Source organism: Echiichthys vipera, assembly GCF_963691815.1.
Source record: "Echiichthys vipera genome assembly, chromosome: 9".
Classification (NCBI taxonomy): domain Eukaryota; kingdom Metazoa; phylum Chordata; class Actinopteri; order Perciformes; family Trachinidae; genus Echiichthys; species Echiichthys vipera.
In genome coordinates, this window is record NC_139834.1 from 32,103,931 (window position 1) to 32,123,810 (window position 19,880).

At 40.8% G+C, this 19,880-nt stretch overlaps 1 protein-coding gene across 1 annotated transcript in view; it reads left to right on the forward strand.

Annotated features, from left to right (window-relative positions):
- Positions 1–19,880, forward strand: part of LOC310951198 (voltage-gated potassium channel subunit beta-2-like) — a gene marked incomplete at both ends in the record, with an annotated part of 184,813 nt that overhangs the window by 127,729 nt on the left and 37,204 nt on the right. Inside the window, 5 exons of the mRNA XM_083919321.1 lie at positions 1,052–1,095; positions 1,459–1,545; positions 7,321–7,406; positions 11,226–11,346; positions 19,094–19,188. Of these exons, the coding sequence (XP_083775447.1) occupies positions 1,052–1,095; positions 1,459–1,545; positions 7,321–7,406; positions 11,226–11,346; positions 19,094–19,188 (433 nt within the window). The remainder of the gene's footprint in view (positions 1–1,051; positions 1,096–1,458; positions 1,546–7,320; positions 7,407–11,225; positions 11,347–19,093; positions 19,189–19,880) is intronic.

Below are 19,880 nucleotides of genomic sequence, written 5' to 3' on the forward strand. Positions count from 1 at the left end.
AAGCTTTCATTTTTGTTTTACAGCCGGGAAAGATAAAAACACGATCCATCATGTCGCTCTTCACTTCAAGATGCAGGCTAGTCGTCTTTACCCGTAACTGCACTCACTGTGCGTCTTCCGACAACACACACCCCCCTGACCCTTGCTCCCTGAGATCTGCGTAATGTTTCAGTGCTACGGGGAGAGCTGTGTGGGACATTTCACCAAACTGCCACAAACGACAACGTTTACGTGTTTTGCTGGAATAAATCATCAATGAGCGCCTTCCTTTTTGATTGCATTTGGTAATCGACTTGAATGGAGCAGCTTGTACCGGGGCCAGTAGGTAAATCTTTCAAAACACCTTTAATACACTCTGTGTTCACATACTACGTTGTTGGTGCTTCGGTTAATGTGTAAGGGCTCTTTGGAGCAGTATGAGTGGTTAGAAAAGATGTTTTAATGCATCCAACTCACCGCCCCAAGCTTATCTGTAAGCGACTCTCCAGAAAATCTACGTTTATAATTCATACACGAAATAAATTGTCTCGATGGCTTATATGATGACCCAATTTGCCTAGAAAGACCATTGGATGACTGTACAGAGAGGCTTCACTTTAAACACAAGAGCCTTTGTTGCTAAGTTCCTTTCTTCCAAAACCTCCAACAAATACATTCTTCTCTTCATTTTGGTTTCAATGATAATTGTTTTACAATTTCTACCAAAATTGCAACTTTTTGAATACTGTCTTTATGGCAATTTCAATGTGTACTGTGGCTGTCAATTCAAATGAATAAATCCAGAAACAATCATGCTATTTGGTCAAAATATGATCCAGTTAATCTATAAACTTCAGTGGTTACTATATCTCACATGAAATCAACATTCTGCCTGACTGATATTATCCATGTTATTTTTATTTTTTTAAATGGACACAGATTCAGAATTGGTTTGTTCTTTGTGCCTACATGAATATAACAGTGACCAATATAAAATGGGTTTTAGAATTCCTTTGAAATGTCCTTGTTTTCAAACCTTGAGTTCTGAAATGAAAGATGTTTTGTATTTCAGAGCAGAAATGGAAAGAGGATTGTCTAGAAAACATATAATTGAAGGTAAGATTTTCAGCTACAATTGTTACTATAGCTTTATAGTTAATACTATAACTATAAAACTAGTATTTGGTCGTGAAAACAAAAGTTCATTGATTTGTCGAACAACCAAGTTGTTCATAACTGCATGTACCACCATAGCCACATAGCATCAGAGTGCTTGGACTGTATGTGATAATACTGATATCAGAATTGTAAACTTGTTACACTCTGATTCCATTTTAGTATGAAATGGCCTCCAATCAAAATTGCTGTTGCATGTCATGATGCCAGACAAATCCGTCAACTCAGTGGAGTGGGCAGATTCAATGGTTTGGACCCAGCCCATGATAATATAGTAAATATGTAATCATCTTTTTGAAACAGGTCTAAGTGCATCACTAAAGAGACTTCAGCTGGAGTACATAGACGTTGTTTTCGCAAATCGACCAGATCACAACACACCTATAGAAGGTGGGTGTGCTTATCCTCAGACAGATCGGAGTTTCTTTGCTTTCTATGGAAGGATAATTATACTGAGGCTTATTACTTTAAGTTTGGCCTGGTCCAAGAAGACTTGGGAATGCTGATTGTCCAGTTTACGTACATAGAATGTATAAGACATGAACACCTGTACTGATTTACACTATGAAATATAAACGTGTACAAGGGCTCTGTTTACATGGATCAATGTGTGAAGCATGGTGCACATTAAGTTGAGCCACACCTGTATAGAGCCAAACATGTGGTGTTGAATTAGATCAATTATCAGACATTAGGCCCTATGTCCAGCATTTTTCTCTGGGTGTGCTCTGAAAAAACATGCAAGGGGTATGTGTGGGTTTATCTGATGGGGCCTGTGAACTTGTATGTATGCATACATATATACATCTATGAATGTATGCCAATTAATGTGAAACAGTGCACTCATAAATCCAGTTATATATGCTAACCTAGTGCAATAATACCTGCACTTACACATCTTTATGTGCAAACATGTGCAATAAGGCAATGTGCAATCTATAGCAGCACTTGCAACAAACGTGTGCAATTGGGCGATTGGCAATAACACTAGCATCCCTGTCTCTGTGTTAATGATCTTTTATTGTAACTTTTTTTACTTATTGTTTGTTTTATTTTGTTTTTTTTGGTCTGTTTTTGTTTCTTTTCTTATTGATTGATTGTGTTGTGATGTGTTTACCCTGTTTATTTAACATCAACCTGCCATAGGGATTAAAGATGAAAATTAGCTACTGGCTACAATCTCACATATTTATATGTAAATGTTTATTAACATGCACTGTCCCTATTTTAAAACATACATAAATCTGAACGCTAAGATGCAGGTACAATTTTGATCTTCATTTAAATTGGTCAAATAACTCCTGATATATATAACAAAATAATGCATCACCCAGCAATATATCATGATTTTGATGACTTTCAGCTGAATACATCTGTGGTTGCTCATAGTAACTTAAATAAAAAACACAGATGAGTATGGATTTAAAACCAAATCAAATATGCGTAAATGTCTGGCAATGTGATAATGTCTTTTACCCACTCACTCATAGCACACAGACCTGGAAGTCATGTGTTTAGGTATCTTTTCTGGTTAATGCCCTTGTATAGCTTGAGAAGCTATTGCACTTCACTATACGTTCATTGCCATGCTACCAGTGGTGATTGCTCTAAGACTGCAAGGAAAGCTCAGCTTCCCCTAAAATGTACATTTCATTGACTAAATATACGCTAGAAAGCTTTCATCTTTTGTTCAGAATCCGCTACTTATCACAGGTAACCAGCGCAACTTCCCTCTCATTCATCCACAGCGCTTTACACATTTGGACGCTCAGTTTCTACTGACTTCAATGGGAAGGTGTAGAGCTGGTTGTTCCACTGCAGAGAAACTAGACGGTCATTGGATAAATGCTGGGCTTTGTCCAGCCCATCGGACGCTCACTGTCTCTGGGGGTCTATAGGATGCTCGGCTCGGATTGGATGAGCTGTCTGAGGCGGAATCTTTTTTGATTGACAGCTAAATGAGCGTATCAGCGATCTTGAAGAATAAACAGCCACTGGAGCATTTTCCGAGTTTTTCATTCTGTTGTTCTGAACTGATTCAGAGACTTTACCAATCCCCAGCAACTTTGTCTTTGTTAAAAACAACGAGCGTTGTGTTTGGCGACTCTGTTCTGTCACTCTGCGGTTTCTTTCCCCAATGAGCGGCAGTAGCTGCAGAGCTTCTCTTTTTTATGTCTTTTCAACATAAATATGTATACATGGTGTGCCTAGACCTCCAAAATATGAGAAAAGACCATCCAGATGCTGAATAATATCTAGGAAGACGTTTCACCTCTCATCCAAGAGGCTTCATCAGTCCATGTTCGCAGCTGACCAGGCTGGGACTGGTCCAACTAACTGGTGTGGAGATCCAGGTATTTAACCTCTCACAAGGCCGATGATGTCACTGGAACCCTTTGTACTCCAAGTGCCAAAAAGAGGAGAAGCCATCTATGCAAAAGTAGAGAAACCATCGCTAAACAGGGGAGGAGGTCTGAGACACCACTTATCTCCAATTTAGAATGCAGCCCTTTCATCCCTTCCCAGGAGATTCAACAATCTAACCTCGAAGAACAACTGTTCACAAATGGCCTCCTGTGACTCCAACGACTGTCGTTAAGACTCAATAGAGCACTAACAAAGTCGAAACCAACTTCCCACCAACGATGCCATGAGAATCATGGGGTAGAAGGAACTGCCCAAAAGGCTCAGAGACAGAATTGTGGCAAGGCAAAAATCAGCCCAAGGTTATTTCTACTCTTCTCCTAAGAGCACAGTGGCTTCCATTATCCTTCAATGGAAGAAGTATGGGATGACCAGAACTCTTTTTAGAGCTAGCTGTCCAGTTAAACTGACTGAGCAATCAGGGAGAAGAGCCTTGGTGAGAGAGGTAAAGAAGAACCCAAAGATCACTGTGGATGAACGCCAGAGATGCAGTGGAAAGATGGGAGAAAGTTCTGGAAAGTCAACTATCACTGCAGCCCTCCACCAATCAGGCGAGAGGCGGGGTACACCCTGGACAGGATGCCAGTCTATCAGAGGGCACATAGAGACAAACAGAGAAAGACAACCATTCACACCTACGGGCAATTTAGAGTCATCAATTAACCTAACACATGCATGTCCTTGGACTGTGGGAGGAGCCGGAGAACCCAGAGAAAACCCACACAGACACAGGGAGAACATGCAAACTCCACACAGAAGGGCCCCAGCCCTGATACGAACAAGAAACCCTCATGCTGTATGGCGACAGTGCTAACCACCACATCACCGTGCATCCCCTCATCAGACCAGGGAATCTTATTTCTCATAATCTGGTAGACCTTCATGTGTTTTTTTTTTACTCTTTAGGCTTTCATGTGTCATGCATTATGGAGAAGCCACTTGACTTTGATTCCTCTGACTTGATTGTCAGTTGGCAATGTGGCAGAACTTTATTTATCCCGCACGGGGAAATTTAATTTTTTCACTCTTATTATTATACATGTTACACACACAGGCCGGAAATACACACATGCACAAACAGGACCTATACTTGCAATTAAGGAGAGATGTTAGAGCGAGGGGGCTGCCAGTGAACAGCGCCCCGAGCAGTAGGGGGTTCGGTGCCTTGCTCAACAGCACCTCGGCAGTGCCGAGGAGATGAACTGGCACCTCTCCAGCCACCGGTCCACGCTCCATACATGGTGCAGACAGGGACTTGAACCAGCGACCCTAAGGTTCCCAGCCAAGTCACCTATGGACTGAGCTAATGCCGCCCCAATTACAGATCCACACAATCATTTGTACATGCTTTGTGTCACATAAACACAAAAGGTGATAAAAAACTGCAGCTTGTGACATTATTTGTGAGCATTATTTCACAACTTCAAAATAACCATTATTCAATTCAATTTTATTTATAGCAAAGGTATCTCGGGACACTTTACAGCGTAGGTATAGACCACACTCTTATTTACTAATAGTTAATAGTAGCAGGAAGCATCATGCAGGACCATGGCAGCAGGCACCACCACGATCAGCAGAGACCTGCAAGACGACGAAGCACAAACAACTCAGGGGAAGAAGTTGAATTAGTAACATGCATTGATGAGACATGAATGATACAGACAGGGAGGAGAGAAGCTCAGGGTATCAGGAAAAGTATTATCCCCCGGCAAACTAGGCCTATAGCAGCATAATTAAGCAGAACAAAATCAGCTTAAAAATAACAACATTGCTTAGGGCTCCTAAGCCCTAGCTGTAAGCTTTATCAAAAAGGAAAGTTTTAAGTTTACTCTTAAATATGGGGACAGTGTCTGCCTCCCGAATAACACTTGTGAGTTGGTTCCACAGAAGAGGAGCTTGGTAGCTGAAGGCTCTGCCTCCCATTCTACTTTTGGAATTGAATTGTCTTTATTGTCATTGTACCAGTACAACGAAATGTACAGTACAATCCCTTAAAGTGCAGAAATAATCGAACATTAACAGCATGAAAAATAATAGGCTAGACCTTTTAAAAGACACAGTTAAAACGACAAGCTTACACGCCAACACTCACACACACACGTACGTATGCACAAACACACACACACACACACACCGTAGCAGCTTAAGGAGACAAAAACAAAAAACAGTTGATTGCAGAGACCCTGAGCATCATGTATCATCATAGGTAAAGGTATTTGCGGTGTTGAGCACTGTTATAGCTTTTTGGATATTTTAGACTTGAAAAGTCTCTAAATAATAATTAAAGTGTTGGTGGCCTGGGTGGGACGAATCCCTTAGAATGTTTTTAGCCCCACTAAGACAGCGAGAGCTGTACAGTTCTTCCAGGGTGCGGAGTGAGCAACCAAAGATCTTTTGGGCTGTGTTAATAACACTTTGGAGGGCTTTCCGGTCAGCCACTGTGCAGCTGGCAAACCACACACACATGAAGTAAGTCAGGATGCTTTCTATGGAGCAACGATAGAAAGACACCAAAAGTTTCTGAGTCAGAATGTTATTCCTGAGAAGTCTCAGTAAGTACAGTCTCTGTTGTGCTTTCTTGATGGTGGTTGTGGTGTTAATGTTCCAAGTTAAATCCTTCAGTATGTGCACACCGAGAAACCGGAAATCTGTTACCCTTTCCACCTGTTTACCCCAGGTGAATAGGGGTTGAGTGTCTGTTTTGGATTTCCTCCTAAAGTCTATGACCAGCTCCTTGGTCTTGGAGGTGTTCAGGACAAGGTTATTGTCTGAACACCACATTCAAAGCTGCTCCACCTTGTCCCGTTCAGCCGACTCATCTCCCCCCGAGATGAGCCCCACAACTGTGGTATCATCAGAAAACTTGATGATGGCGTTGCTGGAGTGTAGAGGGTGTAGAGTAGGGGGCTCAGCACATAGCCCTGAGGCGAGCCAATGTTTAGGCTAAGGGCTGTGGGGGCCTACCTTCACCCTCTGGGAGCAGTCTGACAGGAAGTCCTTAATCCAAAGGCAGACGGAGTTGGATATTCCCAGTTCTAAAAGTTTGGTCGTTGGTCTATTGGGGAGTATGCTGTTAAATGCTGAGCTGTGTACGTGCCAGTTTCTCAAGGCACTTCATGATTACTGGGCTAAGTGCTACTGGATGGTAGTCATTAAAGCTGCTGATGGAAGTCTTTTTTTGGATTGGAATGATGGTTGAGGACTTGAGACAGGGAGGGACAGTGCCCTGGGACAGTGCCTGGTTAAAAATGGTTGTAAAAACCCCAGCCAGCTGGTCTGCACAGTCCTGGAGCACCTGTCCCGAGTTGCTGTCCGGCCCTGACGCTTTCCTCGGCTTCACCGCCCTCAGCGTGTGTCGCACCTCGTGCTCCTCCACTGTGAGAAAGTGACTGCTGTGGGCTGAAAGATGTGGTGTGGCTGTGTCCTGGGAGGTTACTTCAAAGCGGGTGAAGAAGTGGTTCAGCTCCTCTGCCAGTGAGATGTCACTGTCTCAGTGCTATGATTCGCTCTAAATCCTGACTGGAAGTCCTCAAATAACTCATTATTATGTAAAAAATAAAATCCATCAACAATATACTTAACCCAAAACTTACATAAACAACATATAAAACTGTCCAGTTCCTTGTTCTTTTCCTTTGACCTTGTATCCCGTTTCCTCCTGTAATGGTTCTATCTGTCTTTTGTAATCTGATGATCGCTGAAACTTTGTTGCTTAGCTAATGTGAGCTGTTTTGGCAGAGACTGTGAGAGCAATGACCCATGTGATCAACCAGGGGATGGCCATGTATTGGGGGACATCACGGTGGACCTCCATGGAGATCATGGTGAGTACACACACACACACACACACACAAACACACATTTCCAAATTTGGAATTGCATTCATGGATTAATTTGGTTTCTTATAACTGAGTGTGAAATAAGGGTGGCATGCTTGGTGGTTTCCTTCAGTCAGAATGGCCATTGACTGAGTGAACAGCCTATTAATATGCAACTGGCGGATCTGAACAGATAGGCCATGGTGATGGTACTAGTTCTTTCAGATGGTTATAAGACTCATAATAAATATAATAAGTGTAGTGGAGTAAGTACATTTCTGAGTGCAAAAACATAAAACAGTACTGTGACAGCAGAGTATTATACAAAATAGTAAAATAAAAAAAACACAAGTGACATAGAGTACTTACAGTGAGTCTATTGCTGTACCCGACAGAATATATTACATTATTCACTGCATCCATGGGTTTTAGCCAAAGACTATGATTAGAATAATTTATGTACACTGTACAGTGAAGGAGATAACACTTGTCTAATTTAAGCATTTGATTTAATTTGATGACTTAATTGCACATACAAAATAAATACTAGATCAGTAAAAAAAGGACCAGGCTCCCTGCGGTATATAGTGAAAAAAAACAAAAACAAAAAAACAATTGAAATGTGCAAGAGGAGCCAAAAATACCCATAGGGGCTTGTCAGGTGGCCCTCCTAATGTAAGAGTAATGTAACCCTGGATTCTGGATGGGTAGCATGCCAGGACCGTGGGTGTTGTGGGTTACAAGGTGCTACAACTTTCTACATATGAAACCGCACCGTTACGGCAGGACAGGAAGACTTTGTTTTTCACTTACAGGTCAGGTTCAAGACGAGGCAACAGAGCTAGGGTCAGAGCTAGAACTCTCTCTGGTGCGTCTGTATTATCGCTCCCAACCAAAACCAGGGCACGTGGAACCAACATCATAACTGCACATACTTTATCTCTAGCTTTTTAACACTGAAAGTGATAATAAATATTATAGAAAAAAATTAAATGAATAATACCTCGTATTTTTAAACACAAAATAAAACCAATGAGATCATGTCATATTCTATTTAGTCTAGTCAAGTTTTAGTCGACTAAAAGTCTGGCATTTTAGTCTTATTTTAGTCAGAATTGTCCATGACTATTTTAGTCTAGTTTTAGTCGACGAAAACTTAAAACATTTTAGTCTAGTTTTAGTCAAAGAAAATTGGATTTAGTCTTGGATTTTGTTCTCAGATCCAGTGACTAACGTCTAAAGCTAGCGTTAAAATACGACACATTAACCGTAGCCTCGTGAGTTGGCATGTCGCATGAGCTTTCTAAAACAGAAAGTCTTGACTTACCTAAATTTCATTATGGGATGCCCTGAGATGTCTCGTAGGATTTGTGGTGTTTTTTTCCTGTGATTTTGTGGTTGCATTTCTCCCCATCTTTTTACACAACACATTCCGTTTTCTATTCCACGTCTATGTAATGAAAGTGTTTCTTCTTTTTCTCCCAAAGACAATCCCCGGCTGGCAGCCATCGACCCCTTGGTGTCAGACTTTGCACTCATTTTTCTTTCTTAGTTGTCGTTAACACTTACCCACAGCAGCTGCATCTTCTGAATCTAAATAATGCCGCGTGTGGGGATTGAGGAAGTGACGTCGCCCAGACGCGAGACACAGGAAACAGAAAAACTGCAAAATAATAATAATAACGTGACTAAACGAGACGAAACAACGTGATTTCGTCTTGTTTTGGTCAACGAAAATGAAGAGACATTTTAACATAGTTTTTATTTTGTAAACCACATTTCGTCTCATTTTTATTCGTCAACAACATTGCATTATATATTTAATTATAGTTATCGTCACATGACCAGCATTTACGTTTCATCTCGTCTAGTTTTCCTCATGTGATAAAGGTTTGTTGACGACAATATTTCGGAATAGTTTTCATTGACGAAAGCAAAACTACATGGAAATCTTTTGGAGAATGTTATCATTTTTATAAAGCATTTTTGCAAATTGAAGGTTGAGGTTACTTTTAAATGTACTAGCCCAAACACTATTACAATATAATATAGTGTGGATAAATCAATGTGTAATATAGATTGTGAAGGATTTTCCTTGATAACAGATGTCATATTCTTCTGATGACTTCAACAGAATTTGCTATCTTGTTATAAATACATTTAATTATTGATTTTTTTCCAAGTGATATTTCACTCATGAGAATTCCAAGAATTTTAGCGACTGGAACCTTTTCTAAAATATTATCGGCAAGATGTACATTGAGTTATAATTTATTGGCAAGTAGTCTTCTAGGCACAAACATGTATGAACATTTCTTTGTATTAAGTGATAATTTGTTTGCCTTAAACCAGGTGTCAAATTTATACTCAATTCTGTGTTAATTTCTGAAAATAATTGTTCCATCCTAGCCAGAAAATATTCATCAGCAAACAAGATGAAAAATGCTTTTGATGAGGACAAATACAAATCATTTACGGAAATAAGGAAAAGTAATAGACCAAGAATTGATCCTTACGGCACACCTCAAAAAATCAACATGTAATCTGATGATGCGTTATTCTGTGATACAAAAAGTTTTTTCTGCTGATAACTTGTTTTGAAACCATAACAGAATTGTTCCAATTAAAACATAGATACAAAATTTCTTTAATAAAATGTCATGGCTGATTGTATCAAATGCCTTGAATAAATCAACGAACACTCCCAAATGTGATTTCCTTATTGTCAAGGGCTTTAGTGAGCCATTGCAGTAAAATGATTCTCTCTGAACCCATACTGATGAGAATAAAAATGATTATTATTATTTATTTTTTTTAATTATATTTAAATAATTAACAAGTGGTTGTAATTTGGTTTTTCTAATACTTTGGAGAAACTCAGTAGTATGGCTATTGGTCTGTAATTAAAAAATAAGAATGGATCATCTGATTTAAAAATGGGAATTAGCCCATTTTAATTGATATGGAAATACACCAGTTTCAAGTGAAACATTATAAATGTGAAGGAGTGGTGAGATGTATGGATGGCTTTTTTGAGTATCCAACAGTGGGGATTGCTCAAATGTCACCTAAAAAAAGGAAAAGAGTGGTGAAATATGTACTGTTGTGTGTACATTTCATTGACTAAATACGCACTAGAAAGCCTTCATCTTTTGTTCAGATTCAGCTACTCATCACAGGTAACCAGCACATCTTCCTTTTCATTCATCCATACAGCGCCACAGAGTTTTACTGAGTTGGACGCTAAGCTTCTACTGACTTCAATGGGGAAGCGTAGAGCGGGTTGTTCCACTGCAGATCAGCCACTCAGCGTCTCTGGGGGTCTATGGGACAGTGGGCTGACCCGGAAGCTTGGCTTCTGAGTGATGATTGGATGAGCTGTCTTATGCAGAACCCTTTTTTGATTGACAGTTAAATGAGCGAATCACCGATCTTGAAGAATAAAGCATCTTCTGAACTGATCGATGAGACAATATGACAAGGTCACGGATCATTTTCTTGAAAAGGAACGAAGGGTAGAATTTACATATAAATAAACAATATATTCATGATGTAGGCCTGAAAAATGAGCTTTCCGTCTTTGAAAGACCAGCAGCCGCCATTGCTAAAAAGGTTTATCAAATCAGATCCTGAGTACTTAGCAATAGATGGTGAATTAACTTGATTCCCTGTTACCAGTAAATGTTATTATCACAGGCTTGTAACTATTCTATGTAACTATTGTATACTAAATTTTTTATCCTGTCAAAAATGTTGGACCTGTGAAGTATGTAAGGTGAACAACAGTTTTGTTCCCTGTGAAATTGTTCCCTCTGTTTGCTGTAGGAGGCATACTCGGTGGCTCGACAGTTTAATCAGATCCCACCCATCTGTGAGCAGGCAGAGTATCACTTGTTCCAGAGAGAGAAGGTTGAAGTGCAACTCCCTGAACTCTTCCACAAGATAGGTAAGCAGCTACCATAGTCTGTCAAATCTGTCCTAATAATTACAATGAAGTATTACTAGTGCTGTGCCTGTTTGTAGAGGGCCGATTACTCGATCCCCTTGAATGCTGCTTGCACTGCACTCCCTATTTTTTGAATACTTTAATTTGAAGTTTTCAGTTATGCAGAACAATACAACTCATTCCCACAGACAAAGTAGTATAAATAATAAGACAAACAATTAAATAATAATAAGATAAGACAATTATTTGGGATATAGATAAGACGTATAAACTGTATATATAAAAAAAATATTTTAATAATAATAATAAATAAAAAATCAAAATAAATTAATGAATAAATAAAAAAGGAAGGACAATAAGGTGCCAAGGACACCTTATACATTGTACCTGGACGTTATTATTGATTGATAATTATTATATTGAACCAGTTCAAGGTTTACAAAGAGTCTACGGCTGTTCGGGGTAAAGTTTCAATATAGTCAATAAAAGGTTGCCAGATCCTCAAAAAAGTATTATATCTATTTCTTATGATGTACTTCACCACCTTGATTGGATGAACGGTTCTTGAGATATGTGAAGGGTAGTCATTCATACATGCATACATACACAGACATTCATCCTTTATAATGATCAGAATCAGAAATACTTTAATGAGGGGGAAATTGTTTCTACAGTGCCATCTGTTGGCGAAATGGCACCAGATTTGTCATGGCCACTAAGACATTATATCTAATCGTCTACCACATGTGGTTGCAATAGCACAAAGCGTTCTGGAGATATGACATGTTTTTCAATGTAGCCCTGCTCACAGAATTTGAGGACCAGCTACAGCTAAACTGTATGGAACATAACAAATCTGGAAAAAGTCACCTTTTCTGACTTAGTCCATAGATATTATGTGCTGGATTTTGTCATGATTGCTTAAACGTTCTAGGACATGTGACAAAAAAAACGGATTTGGACAAAATATAAATTGGTAAAAAATCAATATAGATGGAAATGGGTGTGGCTTATATGGATAGATTTGTCTAAACACTCTGAATCAAGAAATTGAAGATTTTTTTTTCCTAACGTTAGAGGCTGAAATAATGCCCCCAACGCCCCCATCACACCAAATTCTTCACAGCACTCCCTTGGGTACCTGACAATACACCCGCAAGGTGTGAAGTAGATCGTGTAAATGGTTCTCACTATGTACAGGACCAGTTAAAAGTTTGGACGCACATTCCCATTCAAGTTCATGAGAAAGCCCTATTTATTGACTGGCACTGTATGTAAGGAGAGACGGAAGGATATATATATAGATATAGACACATGCACACACACACGCGCGCGCACACACACACACACACACACACACACACACACACAAATTACTTGCTTTTATAATTGAGTGCTTTATAATCCTTTTTTCATGTATGACATAGCCATGACATGGGAAATTGTAGTGGTGGGCTGCCATGTAATTTTGTCTAAGGAGAATTGCTATATTTTTCAACTACAACAAGATCAACTGTTAATGTATGTCTAATAAAAGTGCTTGTTATTATAAAAGTGCTTGTTATTATAAGTGGCCGTCTACATTACAGGAAGATGGAGAAGTTGCCACTACTGATGCATGTCAACACAATAACGGATTGGATTTAGTACTTTCTCAGTACTCAAGCGCTCTACAGAGTCCAGGTTCCATTCAGCGCCTACAGCCCCTCCGACCACCTCCTCAAACATACAGTAGTCTTACACATTCGCAGGAGGCAAGGTGGCTGGCTCACTCTATTAACTGAGCCACAGCCGCTTTTAGCTAATAGCATTAGCCTGTGTCTGCTCTGTCTGCAGCTCATCACTCTAGGAACAGCATTTTACTTCAGGAAAGTGTGCTTTGGTAGGATTTTTTTTTTTTTGGTAGTAGTCAGTAGTCATCCTGATAGTCTGTAATGTGCAGCGTATCCAGAGTTATTAGAATGTTGTTATTATTATTATTATTATTATTATTGTTATTATTATTATTATTATTATTATTATTATTATTAGGGCCCTATTGAAATCATAATGTTTTTTAGGGCCTGAGTAACAACTGCAAGTTGCCCAGCGAAAGCCCTATTGAAATCGTGCACCGACGACGATGGGCCTATTGAAATTGAAAGAATTATTGAATTTTTTTAAAATGTATATTCATGCAAATAAATTGCCTTTTTGGAAGCTTTATCATGTTCAAAAACTCAGCAAACTTCACACAAAATTCAAGCTTGGTAAAAATGTACATATTTCATTATTTTCAGAAATGGGCGTGGCAAATTGGCTCGCTAGCACCCACTAGAATCAGCCAGGGCACAAATGAGGTATATTTACCAAAATCAGTAGGCATGTAGAACTCTTCAAGACAAACAAAAAATCCTCTTGGAGCCATATCGTAAACTCAACAGCAAGTTGGCCATTTTGAATTTATTGGAGATTTTTTTTTACATTTTGGAGATTTGCACATGTCATCTCCTCCTACAGATTAAACACGATCGACTTCAAACTTAGTCAGTACCATCTTAAGACAAACATTGCCCGCAGCATAAATTTAGTCACCTTCAACATTGCCAAGCACATAGCCAATATCCTGGCACCACTGGTGGGCAACACCCCACACCACATCCAAAACTCCATAGACTTTGTTAACAAAGTCAGAGACTTAAAAATGGATCCAGATGAACCCATGGTATCCTACGACGTGACTTCCTTGTTCACCTGGCATTCCAACCATGGAGGCTCTGGCCACAGTAAGAGAGTGGCTCACACAGGACAACTCCTTACACAACCGAACAAATCTCAAACCCGACCACACTTGACAACTTCTGGATTTGTGCCTGAACACCACATATTTCCAATTTAATGGCACTTTTTACAGACAAAAACATGGCTGTGCCATGGGTTCACCAGTATCCCCTCTTGTGGCAAATCTATACATGGAGGCGGTAGAGGACACGGCTTTGAAGGAGTCAAGGGAATAACACTGAGCCATTGGTTCAGATATGCTGACGACACCTCCAAAGAGGTGCAAACTTTTACCAAACATATAAACTCAGTGTTCACCAGAGAAAAAGTGAAGGAAAACAGTTTGGCTTTCTTAGGCAGTGATGTCCAAATGGAGAATGAAAGGAGCCTCCACATTGGGGTTTACAAAAAACCCACTCACACAAATCAATATCTACTGTTTGACTCCCACCACCCCCTGGAACACAAGCTCTGAGTTATCAGAACCCTGCAACACAGAGCTGATAATGTACCCACCAGCTCACAGGCCCAAGGGGAAGAACGTAAGCACCTGAGAGGCGCCCTCACAACTTGTGGTTACCCCAGCTGGACCTTTGTGAAAATGGCAGCTGCTTCTAGAAAGAAAACCAAAGTGGTTAAAAAAGAAAAAGAAAACAAGAGAAACAACATAGTCATCCTGTATGTGGCTGGGGTATCAGAGAAACTGAGGAGAATCATCAACAATCACTGAATCCCTGTGTATTTCAAACCCAGTAACACACTCAGGCAGAGACTAATACATCCCAAGGACAGAACACCACACACCCACAAAAGCATTCTGGTTTATGCTGCCCAATGCAACGAGGAATGCAAAGATCTCTACATTGGAGAAACAAAACAACCACTGCATAAATGCATGGCTCAACACAGGAGAGCTAACTCCTCAGGCCTGGACTCTGCTTTCCACTTACATCTCAAGGAGAAAGCCCACTCCTTTGATGACAACAATGTCCATATCCTAGACAGAGAGGACAGATGGTTTGAAAGAGGAGTAAAAGAAGCCATCTGTGCAAAAGTAGAGAAACCATCGCTAAACAAAGGAGGAGGTCTAAGACATTCGAACATTCACAGGCTTATTGCCCGATCTGAACCAAATTTTTGATGCATGACAAGAGTTCAGGCCTGAAAAAACTTACATGACAATATTGACTCACAGTGATAGCGCCCCCTGCTGGCACCCTCTAAATTACAGCTCCTCAGCCAACATTGACATAAAAATATAAAAAATGGGTAGGCATATAAAACACATTGCCTGAATTGCCCCCCGGGGACAAATAAAGTTTTTTGAATTGAATTGAATATAAAACACAGACGTTAAAAAAAGCCTCTTGGACCAATATCCTAAACTCAACAGAAAGTCAGCCATTTTGAATTGTATGGTAATTTTTCCACTTTTGCATGTGTCGTACTTTAACAAACTCCTCCTAGAGATCCAACACAATCATCTTCAAAATTATCCAGTATCATTGAAAGACATGTGACCAAACGATAATCTTTTTTTTTCCTGTGTTGCCTTGGCGTGGCGCCAAAGTTAAGCTTCTCTCATAAAACCGGACTTTGCTGTAAATTCACCATAGATGGTCCAATCTCCCTCAAATTTCTCATGATTCATAAGATTCATGCCCTGAACACGAACCAATCTTAATATTGACTCACAATCATGGCGCATTTTTTACATGTCTTTATACTTTAAAGAACTCCTCTTAAAGATTTTACACGATCAACTTCGAAATCAGTCAGTACCATCTAAAGACATGTCTGATCAAACCATACTCAGGGCTTATGTTTTAACTTTACTTTGTTCAGCCGTATCGCCAACAACCAGAAGTTTTTGTAACTTGACCATATATTGTTCGATTTGCAAGTTCTCATACATGATAAGAGTCCCATGATGAGGAGTTGATGAGGAGTTGTGGATGGGCGCGCCCCTGAACGCACCCATCCACAACTTCTTGTGGACGAACGGAACACTGCATTTTTTGACACCTTCCTGGTTTTTTTCCCTTGTCTCATCACGCCACGGCCCCGCAGTTGCGTGGGAGAGCAAAGGCCCGTTCATCGCCGTTTGGGGCTTTAAACAGCTACAACCGCAAGTCGCCCAGCGAAAGCCCTGTTAAAATCTTTCTGTTTTTTAGGGCCCGAGCGGCGACTGAAAGTCGCCCAACGAAAGCCCTATTGAAATCGTGCTGTTTATTATTATTATTATTATTATTATTATTATTATTATGATTATTACTCACTCTTAATTCGCCAATTTTGCACCTTTCCCAAACTGGAGAAGTTGTCTTACTTTGCATGTCCCTTCAGCCGGATCCAAAATGTGTATTTTTTGGGTGGTCGCACGTGTTTTTAATTTATTCTCCTCAAAACAAACTCCCAAAGATTTTGCCTGATCGACTTCAAATTTGCCACAGGTCATCTACAGACTGAGCTGAGCTTAAGTTGTGCTCTGTAAGTCTGTAGGTCAAAAAGTGTGGCTAGTAGGGCTCAACAAAGTTTTCTAATTCTCCATCTTCATACGAGTGTGTCTCAGGCACACATACTTGATCCAATCAATTTCAAACTTGCTGGACATGATGCACTGCCAGATCCGACCTGAAGATAGGCATCAGGGAGGCCAAGGCTGACTACAAGAGGAAGATTGAGGACTGCTTCGAGAGCAACAACTCCAGGCAGGTGTGGCAGGGAGTTCAGCACATCACCAACTATCGACCGAACAACACCTCGGCTGATGCCAGTGACATCTCACTGGCAGAGGAGCTGAACCACTTCTTCGCCCGCTTTGAGGCAACCTCACAGGACACAGCCACACCACATCTTTTAGCCCACAGCAGTCACCTTCTCACAGTGGAGGAGCACGAGGTGCGACGCACGCTCAGGGCGGTGAAGCCGAGGAAAGCATCAGGGCCGGACGGCCTCTCGGGACAGGTGCTCCAGGATTGTGCAGACCAGCTGGCTGGGGTTTTTACCACCCTTTTTAACCATTCACTGTCCCAGGGCACCGTCCCTCCCTGTCTCAAGTCCTCAACCATCATTCCAATCCCAAAAAAGACTTCCATCAGCAGCCTTAATGACTACGGTCCAGTCGCACTTACCCTAGTCATCATGAAGTGCTTTAAGAAACTGGTACGTACACACATCATCTCAAATCTTCCTGCCAGGTTTGACCCTTACCAGTTTGCCTACAGAACCAACAGGTGCACAGAGCATGCTATCCACAGCTATCCATGCTGCTTTGTCCCACCTGGAGCAGCAGGGGAGCTATATGAGTCGGCTTACCGGGACGAGGTGGAGCAGCTGTCAATGTGGTGTTCAGACAATAACCTTGTCCTGCACACCTCCAAGACCAAGGAGCTGGTCATAGACTTCAAGAGGAAAGCCAAAACTGACCCCCAACCCCTAATTATCGGGGGGAAACAGGTGGAAAAGGTAACGGATTTCTGGTTTCTCGGCGTGCACATACTGGAGGATTTATCTTGGAACATTAACACCACAACCACCAAGAAAGCACAACAGACACTGTACTAAGAACAATCTGACTCAGAAACTTTTGGTGTCTTTCTATCGTTGCTCCATAGAAAGCCTCCTGACTTACTGCATGTGTGTGTGGTTTGCCAGCTGCACAGTGGCTGACCGGAAAGCCCTCTAAAGGGTTGTAAACATAGCCCAAAAGATCATTGGTTGCTCACGCCCCACCCGGGAAAAACTGTACAGCTCTCGCTGTCTTCGTAGGGCTAAAAACAGGGATTCGTTCCACCCAGGCCACCAACACCGAGGAGTTTTTGCCCTCGGGCAGACGTTTCAGGTCTCTAAATGCTCGGACTAATAGACTTAAGAACAGTTTTTATCCAAAAGAAAAAAAACACCGCAAATACCTTTACCTATGATGGTAAATGATGCTCAGGGTCTCTGCAATCTACTGTTTTTTTGTTTTGTCTCCTTAAGCTGCTACGGTGTGTGTGTGTGTGTGTGTGTGTGTGTGTGTGTGTGTGTGTGTGTGTGTGTGTGTAAGCTTGTCGTTTTAAATGTGTCTTTTGAAGGTTGAGTCTATTCTATTTGATACTTTTAATGTTAAATTATTTCAGCACTTTAAAGGGATTGTAGTGTAAATTCCGTTGTACTGGTACAATGACAATAAAGACTATTCTATTCTATTCTATTCCTCTTTATGCTACTAACTTTTTAAATCGCAAGCACGTTCTGTGATTAAGACCCTCAGCTTGTACCGTAGTTTGGGAAATCAGGAAGCCATGCAGCAGTAACATTGTGGATGGCAAACAAACAAACAAACCTCCAGAAATAAATAAAGAGGCTCTTTTGAATGGCAAGTTTCAAAGCCGGATGGACCAAGGTTATCTGCATTTACTGTCCAGGTGTACTGAGTAACCACCGGAGAACATCCAGTCCCAAATACCATTTGGGACTGGACCAAACCTATAGCTTATGCTCCTCCCCCTTGCTAAATGGTGCGTTCCATTTAAATCCCCTGCTGATGCCCCGCCCACATTCTGCTCTCCACGTGGCCCTCGTCTGACATATGCTGTTCCGTAATACTAAGGGCTGAAAAGGGAAGGTGGGGACGTGGAACTATTATGATAATAAAAACACAGCATTATAATAACAATTTGAGCCTGTCAGCAGCAAAAAGCACTTTTAGTGGATGTATATTGCAGCACAGTTTGTTTGTTTTCTTGTTTTGTGTTTTTGTTTTGTTTTTTGTTAAAAACAAAAAAAGATATTGACATTAGTCACTTACACAGAAATACATGGGGGAATAGGGCACAGTTTGAAAAATACAAAAAAAGTTAATTATTATGGTAATCCTAGCTTCCTTGGCCCCCATACTGTGAAACTGCAATGAACTGCAAACAAACAAAACATTTAACAACAGTGCAAATTTGCTGTTGCTGTGATTTAGTTTATTACAACGCCTGTTTTGGGCATGCAGGCATTGGAGCTATGACCTGGTCTCCACTGGCCTGTGGGATCATCTCAGGGAAGTACAACAGAGGGATCCCCCTGTATTCACGTGCCTCGCTTAAGGTAACACTCTTTTCCCACAACTTTTCCCACTTCTCATTGTCATTCTATCGTGTCCATGCCTCTGACCATTTATCCTGTCACTTCTTCATCCGATTAATCCACTTCCTTGACTAGCCAAAACAGAGACACTGGTATGGTTTTTACCTTGTGTGTGTGTGTGTGTGTGTGTGTGTGTGTGTGTGTGTGTGTGTGTGTGTGTGTGTGTGAGAGAGAGAAAAACTCGACCAGCAGGGAGAGGGAGTGTGTGTGTGTGTGCAGCTTAATTCATTCGCAATATTTATACCACTACTACCTTTATTTTTTAATGGAATACAGCAAGAAGGTCTCAGACACTCAGGGAGAGACAGAGTGTGTGTGTGTGTAGCAGAGGGGGACACAGCAGCGGAGCGGTGCTGTGACAAGAATATCACAGAAGGCACTTCCTTTTATCATCCGTAGTTCACATGTTAACATATTACTGCATCACATCACTTACTTTTATCATCTGTAGCTTGTATCTTAACATATTACTGCATCACATCACTTCCTTTTATCATCTTTAGTTCACAAATTTACATATTACTTCCTCACATCACTTTTTCCAAAGAAGAACAGGCCCAGCGAGCTCAATGACTTCTGACCGGTGGTACTCATTTCATACCTGATGAAGATGTTGGAGCGGCTCTTCCTCAGCCTCCTCAGACCCCAGTTAC